Source organism: Saccostrea echinata, unplaced genomic scaffold (genome assembly GCF_033153115.1).
Source record: "Saccostrea echinata isolate AGI-Se365-2 ecotype Australia unplaced genomic scaffold, CSIRO_AGI_Sech_v1 ptg000008l, whole genome shotgun sequence".
Classification (NCBI taxonomy): Eukaryota; Metazoa; Mollusca; class Bivalvia; order Ostreida; family Ostreidae; genus Saccostrea; species Saccostrea echinata.
The window spans coordinates 297912-321282 of NW_026889757.1; the positions used below are offsets into that span (position 1 = coordinate 297912).

The 23371-nt window shown below is 30.1% G+C and overlaps 1 protein-coding gene across 1 annotated transcript; it reads right to left on the bottom strand.

Moving 5' to 3' along the window:
* Window positions 1–2474: 2474 nt before the first annotated feature.
* Window positions 2475–20164, bottom strand: LOC133181191 (homeotic protein empty spiracles-like). Its single transcript, XM_061315728.1, has 3 exons — window positions 19702–20164; window positions 9008–9180; window positions 2475–2671 (listed from the first exon to the last, which is right to left on the bottom strand). Exons 1-3 carry the CDS (start codon window positions 20162–20164, stop codon window positions 2498–2500), a joined length of 810 nt encoding a protein of 269 aa, XP_061171712.1. The 3' UTR covers window positions 2475–2497.
* Between the last annotated feature and the right edge of the window lie 3207 nt (window positions 20165–23371).

A 23371-nucleotide genomic window follows, 5' to 3' on the forward strand; every position in this document is an offset into this window, starting at 1 on the left:
AATTACTATCGAACAGGCCTCTAACAATACAATTTAACTTTCCATATAATCAACGAGTGGATAGCAAAGAATACATTATGCACATTCGTCGATGTTTCAAACAACAAATGGATAAATACTGCATTAAAATACTAATCATGATCTAGAAGTTTTAGATGAATGGTTACTAAAATTTAACCTTTCAAAAACTAAAGCTATATTCTTCACACTAAAAAAAATGAGCTTTCAAAAAATATATTTTCAACAATATCAAATAGAGTGTATATCCACGCATAACATCTTGGACTACTTTTTTCACAAGACTTAAGTTGGTCTGAATATATTAATAGCATAGTATTTAGTGCTTATAAAAAACTTGATCTTTCGGGAAAAAAAAACTCAAATTCATGGACGTAACACACTTTCTAAAATGTACACAGCTTTTGTTAGACCTCATCTTGAATATGTTCCGGTCCGTTGTCTGGGATGGATGTACACAGTATGATATTGAAAAATTAGAAAAAGTTCAGCTTACTGCCACACGAATCATTACGGGTCTTCAAATTTTTGTTTCTAGCGAATCGATCTATTCAGAAACGAGATGGGAACCTCTTTTAGAGAGAAGGAAAAAAGCAAAATTAACTACATGTACAATGTTTAAAATACATAACAACACTGTTCCTGATTACTTAAAACAGATTTTTCCGAATACTCGAGGGAACATTTCATTATACAAATTCGTAGTACAGAAAACTACACAATTCCAAAATGTAGACTTGAAATCTTAAAAAAAAAATCCTTTGTCCCAGAAGTAATTAACAACTGGAATTTTCTCAATCTGGGAGTAAGGGAATTAAAGTACATCAATCAATTTAAAAAAGTATTTCTACACACTCCTCTTAACCACCTTCTTATTTTTCATATGAAAAACTTTTTTTTGGAATATTATTCACACTAAATTAAGACATGATTGTATCCTAAATAGCCAACTATATCGGAGAAATGTAATTTCCTCACCCAAATGTACTTGTGGCCAAACTGAAGACATTTATCACTTTTTCTTTGTATGCAAGAAATATGAATGTCCACGAAATGACTTATATTAATAAGCACTATTCTTCAACTTAACAAGCAAAATATAATAGACAGTCATTTTTTATTGTGTGGAAACGAGAATCTTTGTATACCGATGCAAATATTCAAATTTTTTTCTAGTGTCCAGAAATTTATTCGAGAATCAAATACAATCTAATTCAAAACAATGTCTTTGATATATGTAGAATGAAAATTTTAAAAATATTTAATAAACATGCAAGCTTCTTGATCAATGAACATTGTAATCAGTGTATTTGTAACATTAGAAGTCTGATAGATTACTCAGAGTATGTGTCTTTATACTTTTCATATATATAACATGTATAACATATTTTTTTTTTGTAAATTATCTCAATTTATTTGTTATGACAATCATATTGTATTTATTGTTTGCATAACAAGGAGAAAATCTATTAAGTTGAAAGTACTTGTATCCAATCCTTTTGTATGTACTATGCAATAAAATATGTTCAAATAAAAAAAAAAACAGCATCCAATTTTAAACATCTTCAATTTTTGGAACATGCCAGACCTCAGAAGAATTTCTGGAAAATGGCGAAGATATTCATTTTTAATGACTGTGCTGTAAGAGGTAGAAAACATAAATTAAACTCTCTCTTTTGATTTTTTTTTTTTTAAATCTAAGCAAGAAACAAAAAGTCTTGTCTTTAGCTTAATTTACTGACAAAGAATAAGAACAATGAAGTAATGAACTAAAGCATGATCACTGCTTCATTTATACGAACATATAACAAAAGAACAATTATGTTCAATTTGAAAAAAAAGAGAGATTTTGTAATAGATATAGATTTATTGGTAAACAAAGCAAGAGGCCACCGAGTAATGCGTATTATAAGATTTAAAATCAAGTAACAGGTCAAGAAAAATAAGAATTTATATACCCTTTCTTCATAAAAATACAAATGAACGTATACATTTATTTGATTAATGTTTATAATATGATAGTGGATTGATTAATATGGTTATAGCATTGTATATAGAATAAAAGAATTATGTTACACAGAAATATACATAATATTGGAAGAGATATAATTGTTCATTGTCATCATGATATATCAAATCAGAAATTTAAAAAAAATGAAGATACATTTGGAAATATTTAATAATTGTAAATAAAAAAACTCACTGTAATCACATTTGTATTCATTTTCTTTATACATGTCCTTTATGGTGAAAAATAAAATATTTTTGTTATATTTTTAAGCTTTTTAAACAAAATCATATTAAGATAAATAGTGTTTCAACGAGATTCTTCCAGGAATTACAATACTTATATGTCGGTATTTTTCCCGCAGATTTTGTATGACTCAATGTTACATGAGACAGCACCATGAATATTTTTTAATAAAAAAAAAATCTTATATTACTAATATCCCTGAGGTGTTTCGTTTCCGGTTTATTTCTAAGAAATATCATCGTCGTCACTTTCGTCATCAGAGTTTTCTGTAACATTTAGTATCCCATAATCCTCCTCATATCCATTCTGAGAACTTCCGGGCTGGTCTTCCTGTTCTAATTCGCCATCATGTTTTACTCTTTTGAACTTTGTTCTTCTGTTTTGGAACCAAACTTTCACCTGAAAAATAAATTTTTCATTCATTTTTAGATTGTACATGGATATGATTCAACTATCAACTCAGATTAAGCATTTATTTACAATAAAAATTAATTGAAATTGCTAACCGATGATTGATGAATGATTTCATGCATTGAAAAAACGATGCAGGACATTTGTTCGTGGATTTACTAACTTAACAAAATGTTTATGAAACACTTATTTAGTTACATCGTTACTAAATTCAATTAATTGGCAGACATATATTATTGTTACTTAGAATACAAATTCGTAGCAAAGATATTTAAGATACATTAATTTTCTTTACGGTATCTATTTAACTATAAGCATTAGTTGTTTAATTTATTAAAAGTGAAGCTAGTATGATTATATAAGGGTATCAATTTATATTTAAAATCGTTCAAATCCAAAATTTAAGGCATATTTTTGTTCAACAAATTTAAAGTTGTTTAAAAATTTTGCTCAGAATGTAATTGCTGCAATAAATCATCGCAATATGATACGCTGGTCCAAAACAAATTATAATTCTGTTCACGAGAATCATTGGAACCAGACTGGGATAAACCAACCGAACAAAGACTCCCTCTGGTGTTTAAAATGAAATTAGAAAGAATTATATTATACCGAATCTTTAATGTAGATGTTGGCAGTCCATCATTTGCCAAAAACGCCGGCCTCATGTGAATAAGATTTCATGCAACACAATAACGTTATCTGCTGGTTAGAAGATTTTCATTCAATATGACGGATCCCTGGGCAGAAAGGAATTACTGACTGCTCCCTTTCAATTACCCTTCATAAAATTTATCTAATAAATACTAAACATGGACATTATCTCGACATTTCATTTCATAAGTTTCTTCTGGGACTTGCTGATATACTTGACATGTATTTAATAATCATAGGGAGTTGAATATGATATTCTGAATTACAGATTAACATTTCTTACAGTTGATCAATCTGGCATACTTGATAGAAGAAAAATTTACCACACTAATACAACTTTATGTAGTGGATCAAAATAAGTCATTATCGTTTATATGATTTTACAATTGCGAAATAACCAATCCTTCATGAGAAATTAAAAGTTTTACTGGGTATATTATAGGTGTGTTTACTCAATGGTGCGCATTAAGTCTTTGTACTGATGTTAGAAAATACAAAACTCAAATATATAGTGTTTTTTTTTCTTCAAGCAATAAACCATAAATATTGAACACATGATTGCATGTCTGTTGTCGTCGAAATGAAAATATGTTTTAGCTTTATTTCAATTTTTATTTATTAAATAACACTTAGAATATAGTATAAATATTGAAAATATATTTACATATATATAAATCTTAGGTAATGACTTTTCAAGGCTATATAAATCATTTGTCATCTCCTATTTTTACGTAAAATTAAAAATAATAGTAGCGAACTATTGGTGGACTATATAGCGGACGTTCAAGAAATGAAACTGATTTTGATCACATTACAGCATGCGTACTACCAAAATTTATACATATACAAACGACATGGAATTATATACATCATAGTATGTTTGGGTGTATGTGCATATTATCCTGTTGGACAGTTGGAGCAGGACACTCTCTTTGTGTCATTCCTGTCTTATTTAGGGTTAAGCTACCAAGCCACACACATTGGAATCATGACCCCCACTATCATGATCTTCATCACAACCATAAACTGATAAACAAATTATTTCCAGCTCCAAAACCATTTGGAAACATTAACGGAACTAGCAAATGATAATTGAAAAATCTTTTGTTATCTAATACATAAAATGACAGTTTAAATGACCGTGAACACTGTGCTTAACTGTTAACGGACAAGAAGAATATGGACGAAATAAATGAAACGTTATGACTACTGACTGCAGAACTGCGTTGATAAGAAGGGTTTCTGAATTCATTTACAGTACAGCAGAAAAACACACATAGGATTCACATCTCATTGAACAAATTAGACGGCTTAATTTATTCAACATTGCCACTAATTTAATTGTTTTCTGTAATTTCCACCAAGAACCTTTAGTCTGCAGATAACCCTTTTTATGATCATCATTTCCGCTCTGCACAAACTCAAAGCGACCATGTGATCCAAATGGATGATAAGACTAATATGGGTATTGAATGCGCTGCAATAGGCTTGAAAATGAACAAACTCGAGTTCAAATTTCTCTTATCAAACAATCTTTTCATTATGAAAAGCATGTAAAGTACGAATGTAAATTGTTCGTCTTCTTGCGAGGGACTATGGGATTTACGACAAGGCACACTTTCCAAATATTTAAAGGTATCTTGTAAAATACTACGGTGATGTAATCAATTTAGGTATTAATCAAAACACATAATATTCATATTTTATTTTTTATGAAATGCATAGAAATCATCAATAAGATCTCGAAAAAGAAAGTTTTCTTCCTTTTAATTAAATTAAATATATCCACTACCATATATAATTTTCGAAAATAAAAATGTTTCTCAACGAGAAAAAAACAAGCGTGTTGTTGAATGATTGTTTGTCTGTCTGTTCAGGCTATAACTCTGAATCCTACATGTGTGGATAAGTATGTTGTTGCGAATGACACGATAACTCAGAGTCATATTTCAGATGTCAAAATATCTAAACATCTTGCTTTGAATGGATTAATTCAGACTTCAGTATGTTGTTCAATGAGATATTTTTAATAATATTACGAATTTTGTTCAATCAATGACTTTGTAACTGTTGATTAAAATATATTTAATCCATATGTTTTATAAATCATGATATTGTAAATGTCATTAATAGCAAAGTCATATAGCATTGACAAGCGATTTAATTAAGATAGAGGAAATATTAGTTTTCTTCACAAAAAAAAAAAAAAAAAAAAAAAAAAAAAAAAAATACAGAGATAAAGTACCACAAACATGAATTCTTTTTTGTTAAAAATTCAAAATTTAGAAAACAAAAATGTAAAAATGAATTGCTGAATAAAATCTCTGAGGCCATGTTATTTAATGTTTGTTTTTCTGATTATAAAAAGCAAATGTCTGCATAACTAATTCACTAAATCAAACACAACATATGTGCATTTCATGATAGCACTCATGATAAATAAAAAATCAGTGATATATGCGTCTAGATCAAATTTAAAACGGTCGGCCTTTACCTGGCAAAATGTGCTGATGAAATGATAAATTCAGTAATAAATATTTTCAGAAAGATTGTAGATCTCTTAAATGTGAAAATGTTTAGTAATCATTTTGTATTGGTTTCAATTTGCGCAAATTGTCGCGTGCTTCAAGGTGCAATCAGTGTTTGTTAGACATTGTTGTCACCTCTTAAGAATGGCAACTCAAATTAAGAAATCATCAGCAGCTACTTAACCAATTGATAGATTTAGTCAGCCATCTACCCTAACTATTACCAAATAATGTTGTTTCCGATTTACTGGCAAACATTTCAATTAAGGGTGATTTGTTCGTGCTATGGTTGTGTAATTGCGTCATATGCGTTGTTTCAGGGGGCATTATTAATGACGTATTGCTCAATATATGGACCAGGTTGCTCTTCGAATCAAACATCAAAGAAACAACGCTTATCGAAATCTTTTAGAAGAATATGAGGCTATTCATGGTAATTTTAAAAGAAAAATAGTTTTTCTAAATGTCAAAATGTTTTTCTTTTAGTATTTTGTTTTCAAAGCAGACTTAAAATACTTTAAGAATGTGCCTCTCTCTCTCTCTCTCCCTCTCTCTCTCTCTCTCTCTCTCTCTCTCTCTCTCTCTCTATATATATATATATATATATAATTGGATACGTGTAAAATTAAATGTTACTAGAATTTATTTAAACAAAGAAACTTTATTCAATTTGAGACTTAAAGCAAGTGATGTTTTATTCTATCGGAAACAAAGTTTTTGACTCTCAGTTAATTAAAAATATTTCATTATAGGGGGAGTTCACTATGCATTGGACACTCATGTACTTGAACATGTACTTGTCTCTTTAGAATATACACATGTATATTTTTTTTTCAATGTTATGTAATTAATATTTACTTGTAACATGTTTGACTTGACCCATATTGTGGAGAGGACTTATATAGGCAGTGCCTGCTGTCCAATCCAGTTATGTTTAATCATAATAAAATATTGTTTAAATTAAAAAAAAATGTACTTGAACAAAATCTAGCGATATCGCTATCGACCGAATATTTTCAAAATTGAGCTTAACATGTAGTATGCGTATCAAATATGAATTTGTGATACATATTTATGCTATTGATTGATTGATTAGTGCTTAACGCCGAGTCGGCAATATTTCAGCCATAATTCGGTGGTACTATTTATTGAAAAAATATTATTAAGAAAATATTATTAAAAAACAATTTTTTGAATGAGTTAGAATTTACCATATGGATAGGACAGTATTCCCCATGCTTCGGGCAAACGGTACATTAAACGGGAAAAACGTCCTATTTGATTCATTATGTTTGGATGAATTATTGGAAACTTTTTGAAAGCTTATTTGACATTCAGTGTAAATATATATTTTTATTGTCTTTTGCATTTGAACAAGTGGTACGGAAATCAACTCTTTAAAAGGGAATTTGTAATTGAAGTTATTTTTTTAATGAAATTTCAAGTGTTAAGAAGAAAATTCCTCGGTTTTTTTTCAAACATAATTTTACATAGCTGTTTCAGACACATTAAATGTGAAGGTATTCAGTCTGTTTCAGAGAGATTGAGTTTAGATGCCATATACATAATTCACATAGATTGAGCATCAATGTAGTTAACACAATTCCGATAGATTGGACTTCGATGTCTTAGACATAGATTAAGTCTCGATGATCTAAAAAGATTGAGCATCGATGTAATCAAAATAACTTAAGATAAATTGAACTTCAATGTCATGAACATTCAAATAGATTTAGCAATTCACTTAGCATTTGCGCAATTTGAAACCAATACAGAATATTCACATTTAAGAAATCTACAATTTTTTTGAAAATATTTATGACTGAATTTATCATTTTATTAGCACATTTTGTCAGATAACGGCCGGTCGTTTTAAAATTTGAACTAGACACACATAATTGATTTTTTTTATTAATCAAAAAATGCTCACTTGCACTTAGAATAATTCGGATAGAATGAGAATCATTTTTATTAACCTACTTAGTATTTCAGATAGATTGAGTTTCAGTAGCATTCACCAATGCTTAACATAAATAGAGTACAAATAGGGCATACTGAATTTAGATGAAATTATGTTGTGTTTCAGATACATTACTGAGTAGTTTCAAATGACATTAAAGCTTTAGAAGGATTGAGTTTAGGTGATATTAAACAGTGATTCAGATAGATTTGGATAAGATGACTTTATAAGAACGTCATATGGAATGGTGATGACACTGACAGATAAGTTGATGTTACAGGGATTTCAGCAACCTCGTTTAAAGTCAGGACTTTGTAAATTCTATGGTCGTTATATAATAACCATATTAGCAAAAATGTATCCTATCACTGGGTCGTATTTTGGCAGACGTGTTTCATACCAATTCTTAGATCTTTGATTTTACACTGAATTTGACTACGGAATGTTCCCGTCTACCTGATCAATACATAGGGCTCACAGCGGATGTAGCTGGTCAACAGGAGATGCTTACTCCTCCTCGGCACCTGATCCCACCTCTGGAATTTCCAGGGTTTGTACTGTATGCCCTCTTCACATATTTGTATTGTTTAATATTTTTGTTTTTTATAGATCGCTGTTCGTTGTCTTCACCTTTTTCATTCAACTGTGATTCCGATATTTTATCAGAACTTCAGATAGAACGAGTTTTGATGACATTAAAATATGTTTAATGCAGATTAATGTAGATGAAGAAGACATTTAACTAAACTTGAAAAAAAAGAGGATTAGATGACATTAAAATATGTTTTATGCAGCTTAATATAGATGAAGAAGACATTTAACTGAGCTTGAAAAAAGATGATTAGATTACATCAAAATGTGTTTCATATAGATTAGGTTAAACAGACATTTATCTGAGCTTCAGATAGATTGGGCTTTGGTTACATTAAACTGTGTTTCACACAGATTGGATAAAGAAGGCATTTATCTGACCTTCTGATAGACTGTACTTTGTGGACATTAAACTGTGTTTTGCATAGATGAGGATAAGACATTTATCTGAGCCTCAGAAAGATGAAGTTGGATGACATTTACTGTGTTTCGGATAGATTCAGCTCAAATGATATTTATTAAAGCTTCAGACTGACTCAGATCAGATGAGGCTTTTTTAAGCTAAGCCATTTGAATGAAGACTGAATTTACCTGAGTTTCTGATAGATTGAGTCTTGATGCCAAATCCTTCCTCTCCTGGCCAACAACATAATGATTCTTTTCAAATGCGTTCTCTAACTTCAGTAACTGGGAAGGGGAAAAGGCCGTTCTTATCCTTTTGGGTTTTCGATAAGGATGAAAAAACAGACCTGGTGCAGAATGGCCTGGAAAAAAATATGATGATTTAAAATTCTTATACAGATGTATGTTGTAAATTGGACCATGTTATTTTTTCTTCCATCTCAAACATTATCCAATACAGGTATGCTTGTGATATTATATTGAAATACGTAAATTTTCGTAATCACATTCCTTTTATAACATGAGAGTCAGTTTCCTAAATGTAGTTAATGAGGTATATCATCTTTTTTTTCTAGGGAACATGTTTCTGTAAAATAAAATCTCAAAGGTAAAAAAGATCAACCATGATAAAACTCAGTACCCATTGGTTTGTTTGGCGTGAGTTACCATTGACTGGTGGGAGTAAATCAGAACTAATCAGTACACGCGATCGGAAACCATTATGTCTCCCCAAGTTCAGAATTGCAAAGTGAATTAGCTGTAGGAAAGAAAGAACGCTGCTTTTTATAAAGAAGTCATTTTTAAGCCAAAGACACGATATCCGATCGAGAGATCAGCGTGTCACTTTAGGGTGTAATTAATAACAAAGCGAATGGAATCACCTTACGGTACAGTAACCAACAAGTCTTTAACAAATCAATTAGCAAGGAAAAACAAAACTGTAAATTGATTTAAACAATGCTGGTGAACCCACCTACTCCTGATAAAGGCCATTTGATACCCAGTAAGGAGGACTCTGGAGCCTTCAAGTACACTCCATGACTTTGTAAACCTCTCCTAAGATCCGTGTAAATCTAGTACTAATGATGGCTAACCTTCTACTGGATTTCAATAGATGGTAGATTGCAAATCATGTTAAAACTTTTAAGTTTTAAACGTAGTAAAATAGATAATCATGTTCTATTAAAATTGCGTAAGTCATACGTGAAGGTATGTTACAAGTATTGTATATCATGATATAAAAAAACAATCTATCAAAGTGAGATACATTGCATGAAACAAATGCAAGGCCTTGCGACAAATCACTGCTTTGCAATCTTAGAATAACGAAATGGCTTAAGGTTTAAGGGATATCTATATATTTTACATTGAGACTAACTAATAGAAGAAAACTATTGACAAACAAGTTGATGAAACAAGGATATCAACAGTCTCGTTTGAAGTCATCATTTCGCAAGTTTTATGGTCGATGCAATGACCTTGTCAGCACATACGACCTATCATTAAGTCAAATGCTGACTGATGTTTTTCATACTAATTGTTAGACCATAACTTATACACTGAACTGTCTACGGATTTTTCCGGGTTTTTTTTTTCCCGATCACGACAAGGAGCACACGGCGGGTGTGGCCGGTCGGCAGGGGATGCTCACTCCTCCATGGCAGCTGATCCCATCTCTAAATTTTGAGGTTTGTGTTTGCTCTGCTCCAAATTTGTATCGTTTCATTGGACTTTCGAGATTGAATACTGTTCGTTATCTTCATATTTCACTGATATTTACCACTAGAACACACTGCACGAATTTGATTCTTTTATTAAAATAGACAGTACAATTACCTGAGTTTCGATTCATTTTCATATGTTCATGTATAGTATTAATATTCTAATTATTATTATTTTTATTGTTCTTATTTGCATGGCGTAGTGTTTGATCCGTGGAAATGAATAATTTTCATTTTCAAATTTTTTAATTTTTTTTTTTTCAAATTTCATCTGATAGACATTATATTAGTAAATTTCTCTTTCTAATATAATGTCTCTCAGATGAAATTTTGAAAAAAAAAATAGATTTATGCTTAAGAAATGAACCAGATTTGTGCATCTTATTGTAGTTATTTACATTCTACTTTTGTGAAGTATTTAGGTTGTATCATAAAAGCAATTTTTTTGATAAGATCAATTAATCAAGTTCTAGCACTGCTTTATTTTTCAAATATCATAGCAATATGATGATGATGATGATGATGATAATAATAATAATAATAAATAAATAAATAAATAAATAAATAAATAAATAAATAAATAAATAAATAAAATTAATAATAATAAAATAATAATAATAATAATGATATAATAATATATTATAATAATACTATATCATAAGTATAACGTAAGAAAGCACCGAATTCAGATAATTACTAACAATTAAAAAACTAAAAGTAAACTTTACTTAATAATAGTTAATTAAGATATCAAAGTAATTCAGGGTTGGCAATTCGTAACCGGTTAACCTGTTAATCGGTCGGAACGATAGTTATAGAAAATCTGTAATCGGTTTGTCGAAAGAAAATTTGAAATATGTGTTAATTGTAACGCCTTAAAATTCAATTTTAAAAAATTCTAAACGTTGATATGTTTATCTTTCAAATATCTATTTAAGCTGATTTACAGGTAATTAAAGCTCTTCGGATTGAGATCTTGGGGGTTACTGGTCAGCTTTTCAAGTGTAAATTACTGTATAAACACCATGTTATTACCCAGAAGTCCTGTTATTTCTTTAATGATTATTAATTAAATCATCGTCAAGTACTGGGAACTGATTATAATAGGTACCTTGTTCAAATAATATTATTGAACAAGCTTTGTAAATTAAGTGATAGTTCAGACTTCGATCTGATTACAATGCCGAGTGAACTTGTGTGACATCTGGTCTTAAAAATTATGTCTCTGATATGTTTCATGGTTTTCTTAATTTTTCTCGCTTAATGAAATTAAAATAAAATTAATATAGTGTTCTGATCAAACATACAAAAAATATTACTGACGACTTTTTAGTCCTCTAGCTGTGTATGAATAGATTGAAAAAAAAATGTCAAGAAAATGTGTAACTATTTTGATACGATTAACCAGTTAATCGGTCGGAACGTCTTGTTAACCGATTGGCAATTCTGTCATCCCTATAAGTATATATTATAGTAAATCAAATCAAAGCATCAAAGTTTTGTTAGATAGTAAATCAAAGTTTTTACTAAAGTAAATCAAAGTTTTTACCACAGTAAATCAAGGTATTTTTAGTGTGAAATTCATATTATTATATATTTTATCAATCCAATTCGTAAAAGAGATTTTTTGATATCAAAAGGAAAGATTACTTGAAAAGTAAATTACAATTTCCTACATTTACATCACTGATTTGGATATTGGGAGATATTAAAATGCTCCAAATCTCAGTAAAGCTCTAGAGTAAATGTTCATAAACTTCCAGAGTAAAGTTTCACTATCAGAGTAAATCGAGGTAAAGATTTTTTAAGAGGTGTGTTCTTTAATAAACTAGGATTTAATATAGTAAACAGTTGCTACGTAAATGTTTGTTAGGGATTTCAGGGGAAAGGGGAAAGCATATTTCTTCTCATCTTTATTCAATATTATTAAAATATTGATTATCAGCTAAGAAAATATTAATCACTTGTTTAGTGTGGCACTCCTAATGAAATGTATGTCCTCTTGTACAGCTGTGGATACAAGAAATAAAGGCCCCTAGAGGTCCATGACACATCTGGTAATTAGTAAGACTAATACTGAATACAGATAGCAACTTTAATGACATTAATTCTTACTCAATGACACCCTGCATCCGTCAAAGACTTCAAACGAAAAGATTTTTTTGACAAATCTCTACAATTGTATTTCTGAACTTAAACTCGAATGCAAATGAATTAAGCTGTTCTCTTTACATATTTATTCCGTAATTCAATGACCCCCTTAAAATCCCAAATCTCCTGAAAGAATAATCGAAGTTGGATAGAAGGAGACGACTTAATTGGCTTACAGGCATTTGTCGGAGTACAAAATTGTGCTTATGTTTGCTGTAAGCAAATACGATTTAGGTACGAAATATTCTTCTTTTGATTCTAATGGGTTTAAATTTCTGAAATAAAATATTATTTACAGTTCGGATTGAGAATAATAAATGACGATTTGTGAGGTAGCGGATTGTGAGGCTGTTGACACTTAAAAAATGAGTCGTTGAATAGAAAAAGCTTGGAGAACGAGGATCAAGAAATATCCACCCCTCCATTCTTTGAGGCTATATTCAATTTCCTTTGTACAAGAGAAAGAGTTGATACCAAGTTATTGGGCTTAACCATTTCTTTTTCTATGAATTGAAATAATGTCATTTAAGACGTTTTTATATTTGCAAGATCGAAAGGTGAGACTAAATGGTATGAGTTGAAGAATGGCACTGGTTTGCCAGATTTATATGGTATAATACGTAATATGCGTTAATAATCAATGCAAGTCAATTATGCAGGCCATTTGAAAAGTAATCGGATTGACCTTCTGCACCTTGCACAGAAAATAGATGAGCTAGGGCTGTAAATAATGTTTAGGTTTTTCCATACTGTATTCTGAAATGTATTCACTTAAAAGATGAGTAGTATTTATAAGTACAAAGAAAGGACGTGTATTTCCTCTAAATTCATAGTGAGAACTAATAATTGTTTAAAACATATTAAATTTGAAAATAACAAGGATAAATTACATACATACAGTTGATGAAGATCAAACAGGATTCGGAAACAACTTCAAAAACTTATATCAAATCGTCTCCTTGTTACCAGTTGATGTTGTAAATAACAGATCCTTATTGGGTAGTACAGAATAAACATAGCTGAAACGATCAATTCTGACTGATTGAGGATAAATGTGCAAAATAAATAGATATATGTTGATTTTCGTTCTCTCGTCTGAATATTGTTTTTATGATTTTATTTCTTTTTGATAAAGATAAATTTATCTCTCTGCTACTGAGCCGGTTATACGCAGTATATATGGAACCTGATAAATCTGGTATGTGCACGTGACAAGAAATAATGCGGAGTAGATTCAGGGATTGTATTTTATTTAAAATGTGAGGTGATGAAAAATCTATTTACAGAAAGGGCATTGGCAGTATGTAAATAAGCTTATATAAATGATTATTGTTCCGTGAAGTTTTATTTTTAGCGTCCGTTAAACTTCAAATACTAATTGTCTAAAGCAACAACATGTCAAAGAAGAATTCAGTCAGTATGGTAAACATATTGTAAAAATGCTTATTTTTTTCATTTATTTTATTTCATTCACTCATATTTCATTAAATAGTGTATATCTCTGTTACTGGTGCTTCTTTAACTGTATTTGTGTGTTTATTAAACTGTTATAGGTTATTTGTTATTTACATGTATATTATGATAAAATAATGTAGTGTGAATTACAAACAAGGCTTGAAGGGAAAATACAAAATAGTGTTTACACTAATTGAGTAGCCTTCTTAAAATAAATCATCATCATCACCATCATTAACACCATTGTCATTATTATTGAATAATAATGATGATGACAATAATAATAATAATAATAATAATAATATGTTATTATTATTAGAAGTAGTAGTAAGTAGAAGTAGAAAAATGATATTCTATGGGTTGCTAAACCACACACTTCTAATCTTCTTATTGATTTTATAATAATCCTACTTGCGGTTTTATTAATCAAAAATTGTGTGTTGCAGGCAAGAATTTGCTGATTTTTTTTCTGAGAAAACAATATAGTAGTTCAAATTAAAGGAATATCTATTTTATTTAGATAATACTTTGCATGCTGCTATGCCGCAAAACAATCAAAATATTTTTATTCAGATGCATTAAATATATTTTTAAAATGTACTTTGGCAAGGCAAATCAAGTGTTGTAGAATTTTGTTTCACTAGTTAATTGACCAGTCCTTTTTTTTTTTTAACTTTTCTCGTCTTTCAATGCCACAGCATATCAAGATTTTTTTAAGTATGCAATTTTTTTTACATTTTTATTTGAAAATGAATTTTATTTCGATGATATTCCAAACTGAAATTATGTTTTAAAAGTTCAAAATGTACTCTTTTTATCGTTCAAATGTTCATTGGTAATAATAATAATGATAAAAAAAATCTTATTTATACTTAATCCTTAAAAAAAATTAGCAAGCAATAAAGTTCCTCCCCCTTCGGTGCCTTCCCCTAACTGCATAATAAATCTATTTCATCTACAACATTCAATATTATCTTACACATGTATCAGCATTTAAAAAAATGACAACTCTAAAATGTTAGCATAAAAAATAAATTATGCACAATAGTTAAACAAATAACAATATTGACAGTAATCCTAACATCTATTATTTGGTTTCTTGAAAATGACGAATCTGTGTGATTGTATTATCTCTGTAAATCGCAGCATACCGTCGCCCTTGCACATCCAAACGGTTAACATGAGACAGAGCTTAACTTGTTTTTATATTAATTACCCTGTGTTAATTGACAACAAGGGTAATTGATACGATGTTTACATGATAGGACACTATAACTATTATTTTAATGTTTGATAAGACCTCGTAATGGCTCTTGAGGCACAGTGCCATACATGGACGGAAGATGAAGAATTCTGATAAAGATGAACGAAGGATATAATAATGAATTATTTTTGTTTTTAATATTTAGACATTAAGAAATTTTCTTCATTAAGAATCAGATGATTTTGTTTTACTGCATTCCCTTTCTTCCAAGAGAACTACCTTTAATCATTTAATCATTTAATATGACAAGTTTTCATTAAATAAATAATAAAGTTATTTTACACAAAGAGAGAGAGAGAGAGAGAGAGAGAGAGAGAGAGAGAGAGAGAGAGAATGTCTTTAGCGTTAGAGTAACTTAATTTTAGGCTTGGTAATTCTTAATTTCAACAATGTTTTTGAAGAAGGACGAAGAACGGTCTCGGCTGCTTCACAGAATATAGAAATCTAATATACACATATTTTACATAATGCAAACATTTTGTCTGTGAAGGAAAAACAGATTATAAATGTATAATTCAATATCATTCCATTTATTTCAATCAACTCATATTTTACCATATCCAGCATGCAAAATGATATTTATCCAATGACTTTTAACAAGAGAAATTAAAATTTCTTCTTCTTTTCCTTTTTTTACCTACTATACTGTTATAAATTTTGAATTTAATGGGTGGAGGTAATTCCAAATTTACAACATGATATCAAATTTTGCATTTACCTCCACCCAGTAATTCTGAATCTACAAAAAGGATACCACGATTGTCTTTAATATAATATTATTTTGAGTCCCCTGTGCCCTTGCCGAAGAGTGGAAGATACTCATCATTATTTCTTTTCTTGGAAAAAAAAATATACAAAAAGCATAAGTAAAAAATATACGACAGATTTCTGCCAATTGAGAAATTATATATTTTCGAAACTCACACTTTACTCTGGGGAGACGAATCGTTAACTGCTGTTGAGATTGAATACCTTTTTTTTTTTTAAATTGTAAAATATTTATTTAAAAGTCACGTCGATTTCATTGATGTAGTATTAATATTAAATGATTGTTATTTAATTGATGTGTAATATAAAACGTTTATAGCTCACAGAAATAATTGATTCACTGATTATTGTGCTCATTTGTATAGTTTTCGAACTGAGACTCATATGTGTAAAAATGTTTGCCACATTTAACGTAGGGAAAGGGCGTATCAAGTTTTAGAACTTTTGCTCAATCCCAATTAATAAAAAAAAACAACAATAAAATATGTTCAAATCATTGCCTTCAATCAAAAATATTTCTACTTTTCAATTACAGTATGAACATATTTTATAGTAATTGTAAATACAAAGGGATTAGGCACAAGTTCTTAAAACATATACCGCCCTCTCCCTACAATTATTTGACAAGTCTAAATTACTTAAGTCACAGCTAATTACATATATGAAATAAACTAATGTTATACAGATCGATGCATTTTATACATGTATATTAAAATTAACCATAAATATAAATTTACCAGAATGTTTGATAAAATTTTGAATAATAGAAAAGCCGTTCATTCTCTGTAGCACTAAATGAATCATCCTCAATAAAACATGTGTATCTAAAATATGAATTTTACCAAATCGTAAATACATTTCAGATCTTTTCTGGCTTCACAATAGTTTGGAAAAATAAAAATAATGAAAAGTATCTTATACCTTACCACAAGAGCACAAAGGGCTTGAAATTATATTGCATCTATAGAGATCATTATCAAAAAGACAATTATGTATAGGTATACAATATAATTAATATCAATGTTCATGTATTAATGTCATTTTGTTAATTTTGAATTTACTAGTTAGAGGTAAACACAAAATTTAAACCATGTTACCACCACAAAGTATTTTTGATAATTGTTAGGACACAATATAATATTCCTTATAAGAACCCTAGAGCAGCATATATATGTTACCGAATCGGTCAACTGACATATTATTCAATTAACGACATATCACAAATGGATTCTTTTTCAAATTATCATGATTACATGGCATACGTTATTTTGACCAAAGTATTTATTAATTTAAGAATGCTTAGGAATTCAGAAAAAAAATTTCAGCTTGTTTTTTTTCCTCTCAAGCATGCTATAGAGATTGATATATTTAACAATGAAATGAAATGAGATGGTTTTGTAAGAACGCTCACTAAGTTAATTCAACAATTTGTTCTTTATATTCTGCTATTTCAGAAAATCTGTGTTCAGAAAAAATACATTTTCAACAATTCTTTTCTTGGTTTTAGTGATGTTATTGTAAAGAAGTCTAGTCGTTTTAAAAGTATAATTAAAGCAAATTATATAAAATTAGTGAGTTCATTAAGTAAACTTCAATTTGAGCAACTAAAAGAGCACTTTGAAGTTTTCATTTAAAATGTTAAAAGTAGATATTTACGAAATATCTAGATAATTAGAACCATACAATGTATTACATGAGGGGTTACCATCCAAACGTTCACAATTCATGTCCCCAACAGTGAAAAATGCATGAATATCGATACGAATCGGTCAGGCGCTTACCATTGTAAATATAATACCAAACATAGACAGGAATTACAGAAATTGCCGTCTTTGATTATATTTCATAGAGGAAAGGGAAAAATCAGTAAAAGCCACCCACAATTAGATGATCTATATGCTGGTCATTTTGTCTCGGACGGTGTGAGGCTTTTTGTTCTGGGAGTCTTTCTCTGGTGCCATTCTACCAAGATTCTATCAACGTTTGGCCCTAAGTGGTGCCAATATAAGTTTTCTACAGAGACAATGGACAGATAATGCTGGTAATATTTCAGATCGACGACAGCCACACACGAAGAGACGAAGAAAATAAATACATTTTCAAAAGTTTGAAATACATTAGCCGGTTTAGCACATCATTTTCAATCTAATTGTTTTAGTAAATACCACCTCGCATTGTCTACAGTCATGTTAACTTTCTAGATCAGTCCTATAAAATTTCACTTAAGAGAGTGTTTGGGTATCGAGTTCAACTTAAATGGCTCCCCCATTAATTTACTGTCAAGACACAGGGATTATTCTGTCTGTCCTTATAAAATACTTCAACAGAAATAGCCGCTTGTATATCATCATTTTTATAAGACAAAAGCAATGATCATAAACAAGTAGAATATCAAAATAATAGGCCTCATTTGCATTGCATAAATGCGTCTTGAAAACAATGGAGTTTTGAGATTCCAGAAACAACAAAACAGACAAATGTTCAAGCAAATATTACGACTTTGATCACGCAGCCATTGACGGGAACTAAGCCGGATATATGCTATGAAAGTTCTATAACAAACAGTACATTTATATATCTTCCACAAAATTATTTACGTCCAAAATGTTTAACTTTTCCCTTAATATTGGAATCTCTCTCTCTAAGATTTTTGCAAAAGAATGATAATTACAAATCTTTAAATAAAACACTAATAAAACGAAAAAAACGCCACAAAGGATTAACATGATATATGAAAATAGAATCACAGAAGGTGTAAATATTTGTGCAGAGATTTTTTCGAGGTTGGGAAAATACTTCAGTAAATATTCTGGACACACAATCTAATGAACTTCAAATTCTTGACATCTAGAATTGAAGTCTGGCAAAACAAAATATTTGTATTTTATATTTCATTTCCGCCAGAACCTGGTGTAAACTCTGTGTTTTTGTTGGACAAAATGTATGCTAACACTACAGTTGGTTGCCACTGCAAATAAACAGTGAAGACCTTTGCAGACGCAAATAATTTACGTTTTTCTTGGTGAATCAGAAAAAAAAAATATTTTCTTTTACAGCAAATTATAAGACATTTATACATAGTGTGAGATGAGAATACAAAAGCTTTTCTGGTGTTAAAAAAATTCTTTCTTTTTTTTCATTTTGACTACGCTCATTTTTACAATATAGGAAAAAAGTATAGTTTTCATTTGTAATATAATTTTTACACATGGCGTATTTTTCAGAAGTTCTACAGTTTATTCATATGTAAAATAATTCTTTTTCTTTAAAAAAAAAAATTCAAATTGTTATTAATTTTAAGTCTGTAAATATCATCTTCCCTTAATTGCAGAATACAAATTCATTATATTTAATTGCATAGAAAAGAAAAATATTTATTTTCATTCTTTATCAAATTTCCAAATTACAACTCTGATATAAATGAACCAATATGAGATGTAAATATATTATTATTTCCTTTTCAAAACATTGACATAAAAGATTATCTTTGTGCTAAAAGAACACTACAAAAAATGAAATCTTACCAAAAGGAAATCCAAGGACATTCGATTGTGCGCCTCTGTTTGCTAGCCAAGGGTTCATTAAGGTCATTTGGTCTGATATCGGGGTCCAGAGTCCTGGAAAACTGGAATTCATATGAGGTCCGCCATGTTGTGGTAAATTGCGGGACAGGGTAGATATTGAAGACAGCGTGGAACTGGGTAGTGGCCAAGGAGATTGGCCAAAGTGTAATAATTCCGGGTGAAGGGTCCCCACAGTGTCTCCTGCTAATAATAAATTTCGGATATGGAGAGGAACAGCTGGATGTAAAGGTGGAATTCTGCCATTAATGGCGAAAAGTTCGCTCCGAGATCCCGAACTCGGTCGTAGATATTCGGCTTCATTCCGAGATTCGGTTGAGTTTCCCCTCAAGGAATCACTTTTATTTGTATTGATAATTGAATCAATTGAAAATCCATTTGAAGTCTGTTTAGATATTGGCAACATTTGCAATTTTAAAATTTCAAAATATGTAAATTTCCTGTATTGTTCTTCGATAACTTTTCCTTCAGAATATTGTTGTCATTGCTACAATAAAAGAAAGCTATCGACAAATCATTATTACGAAGTTTCACTTCAAATTTATGGAGTCGAACTAAACTAAAATTAATTGTTTCAAGAGTATGGTAAATAATAGTAAACCACTGAGCTTTCGGTGCATTTGCAATTTTCGCCTTTTGGAAACCATTTAAAGGTGACAAGGGGTGTAATTCCGTCATCTTGCTTTTTCTGCTTTTTCAAAAGGCATTCAATGGGTCGTTAAATTGTGGACAGTGATTGGAGGATTTATCACTTACGTGTCTATCCGGGTCACTGCGCTACCTGCCGTCAGATGGCGGGTCACCAAATCACATTAAACTCTCGATCAAAAATAAAAACATCAATATTTCTCACAATATTTCATTCTGCTCAATGAAAATCATATTTAATGGCAAATCCGACTGAAAGGATTAGCCAGCAGTAACTCACGTGTTTTTGTGCGGAGCGATATGGAGATTTGTTTAAGGGAATTACCCTTTGAATTAAAATGTAAATTGACAGGATACTCGGTCCCTCTATCAAAGAATAAACACAGAGAAAAGAAAACAACATTCTAATTAAACTGAAATTATAATTTTATTTTGAGAGCAATGTTACTGAACTCCTAGAGGCACTAAGAGGTAACACAGTTTTCTTTTTACTTTGTAATCATGCAAAACTGTATTTTTAAGAGGATTTTTTTTCAAATGTTTAACATTTAAAAAAATGAACATAACATTTGGATAAAACCACTGCAATTCAGTAAATTGTAAAATGAAAGTTAACGTAAACACTGCTGAGCTATATTGATGGAGGCATTGTGTTCTAGAATACCGTGACTTTTATCGTTAATTCCCAAACGGTTATTGGGAACGCCCCCCTGTCCAGCAGACTCGACTGATTTCTGGACATCATACACAGGACATCTTTGATCACTGACCATCCTCTTACGGGTTGTAGGTATGGAAACCATTATCTAATAATAAAACAACTGGGAAACACATATAAAGAAAATTCAAATTAGCCATATCTCTTTATTGCTAGAATGTGATGTGTACTGTATCAAGAGATAGTTATTACCAAGCAAGGCATGAACAAAGTACAAGCTAATTGCAGCCGTAATTCTATTGATGAAGAAAAAAAAATATCATGTGAAGATCAAGTTTTGCCATTTTATTTATTAATTAATCACTAAACATGTGGAGCCGCTGACCCTTTTTCCAGTGTAAGACAAACTCTTCAGCCTATCTTTTGAGAGGATCGAAAAAGAGGGATTATCTGTTGAATGCGTAAAATTACCAGGATTGTCACTTAAATCTTATGGGGAAAAAACACTTAATGTAAGAAGTAAAAATGACGTAAAATTTAATTTTGTTGTCTTTTTCAAATAAAGTGCTTTTTTATATCTTTGATTGTCACCTTGTACTATACGCCACAATACATGTACTTTGTTATTGCATATGAAGAGGAATAGAAAATATATGATAATGAACTTGATGTAAACCATATAAATCGTATCTAATAAAAGGAAATCTAAGAAAACACTGTCACTACCATATCTCACAGGTAAAGATGAAACTCATTGCAGTGAAGTGGTCAAAAAACTATATTAACATATTCTTTTATGGTTTGTTTTATTGCAAGTTTTGACTTTAATCAAATTTAATATACATAACATGATATGTATTAATTTTTGGAATGCGATAGAGCAGAAAATGCATTGCTAATATTTTCTTCTTGACTGGATGTTCTCAGGCATTCTTTTATGATTCTCATTTGAAAATATATACATGTTTATACGTATGAATCTCACATGAAGTCATGTGAGAGTCGTATGGTACACAAAGATCATATGTGGCACTTTTCCCTATGAATATGAAATCATATTAATGTTCAAAAAATAACAACTGATCTTTTTAAGGTATAACGACACGTTCCTCGATTATCTGTTTTTATATCTCTTTGTAAAAAATCTATAACAAAAATATTTCTAATCATTATTGTCTTGTGATTTCTAAGCTATTTCCAAAATGTTCTACAAATTGCTAAAAAGGTACGTAACTTTCTGAAAAAGTGCATGCTTTGATATTAGAAAAGAAAAACTCCAACATAATATGCTCACTGGGAGTTTTATGTATGTTGTTTATTTTGTTGTTGTTGTTGTATTCATGACTATATTCCAATGTATGATGGTGTTGCCAATAAACTAAAACGGAAAAAATAGATATATCAAAAACTGTCAAATAAGCAATCCAAGTGATTTCCAAGAGGAATACATGGGAAACACCATCCTCTGGTATCGTGCACAAATACCTGGTAACGTACCTTAATTTTTCTTTTTTTTTTTAGGAAACTTGTTTAAGTAGGAATACTTCAAGCATCAATTCTTGGGAAAAATCATACATTTTTGAGGAACGTATCCTTTAACCTTAAAGCAGTATTCGTTTTTTTTTTTTTTTTTTTTTGGTTTTTGTTTGTTTGTTTGTTTGTTGTTGTTTTTTTTTTTGGTTTGTGTGTGTGTGTGTGTGTGTATGCGAATCTATAACTTAAAGCATTTGGTATCTGTAATATTATTTCAAAAGAAAATGATTTTATAATTGTAGATTTCAGAAAGAAATGATTTTGAAATAATGCGTTGGTTTTTCACAGCAAACCTATAACTCAAAGCATTTAGTACATATTATTTCACAAGAAAATGATTTGATAATGATATGTTTTTAAGATAATTCGTTGGTTTGGCGCATCGTGTGTGATATTCTGGCACGTTAACGGACAAAATTATTTTAATTGCCAAATTAACATTTCAATATTTCAACGAATCTTGCGTGAATCTTTTAACTCTGCAAATAATTCAGTGTTGATTATTCTAAATTGAAATTCAATCACACAAGAGAGGTATTCAATGAAAATGTTTTAAATGAAATTGGTGGCAAACCCTGTAGTTTTTTTTTTTTTTTACGTGACTTGACTGGTGTGTTTCTTATCTCTACCAGTACCCGATCCTCTCCGATAAGGGCTGATTTCTCGGGTTTTCATCTGTCTTCAAACCTTAAGTAAACGATCTTTTACGTGTCCCTACAAAAGAGTATTTTTTATTCTAATGACAAGCCCCCTTTTTAAATATCTTTACGTTTT

Excerpts from the sequence above, each read along its gene's own strand:
- LOC133181191 (XM_061315728.1), bottom strand. The coding sequence starts at position 20,164 with ATGTTGCCAATATCTAAACAGACTTCAAATGGATTTTCAATTGATTCA. Across the intron at positions 9,181-19,701 it reads TGTCCTTGGATTTCCTTTTG|GCCATTCTGCACCAGGTCTG; the intron begins GTAAGATTTCAT and ends ATTTTTTTCCAG. Across the intron at positions 2,672-9,007 it reads TCAATCTATCAGAAACTCAG|GTGAAAGTTTGGTTCCAAAA; the intron begins GTAAATTCAGTC and ends TTTATTTTTCAG.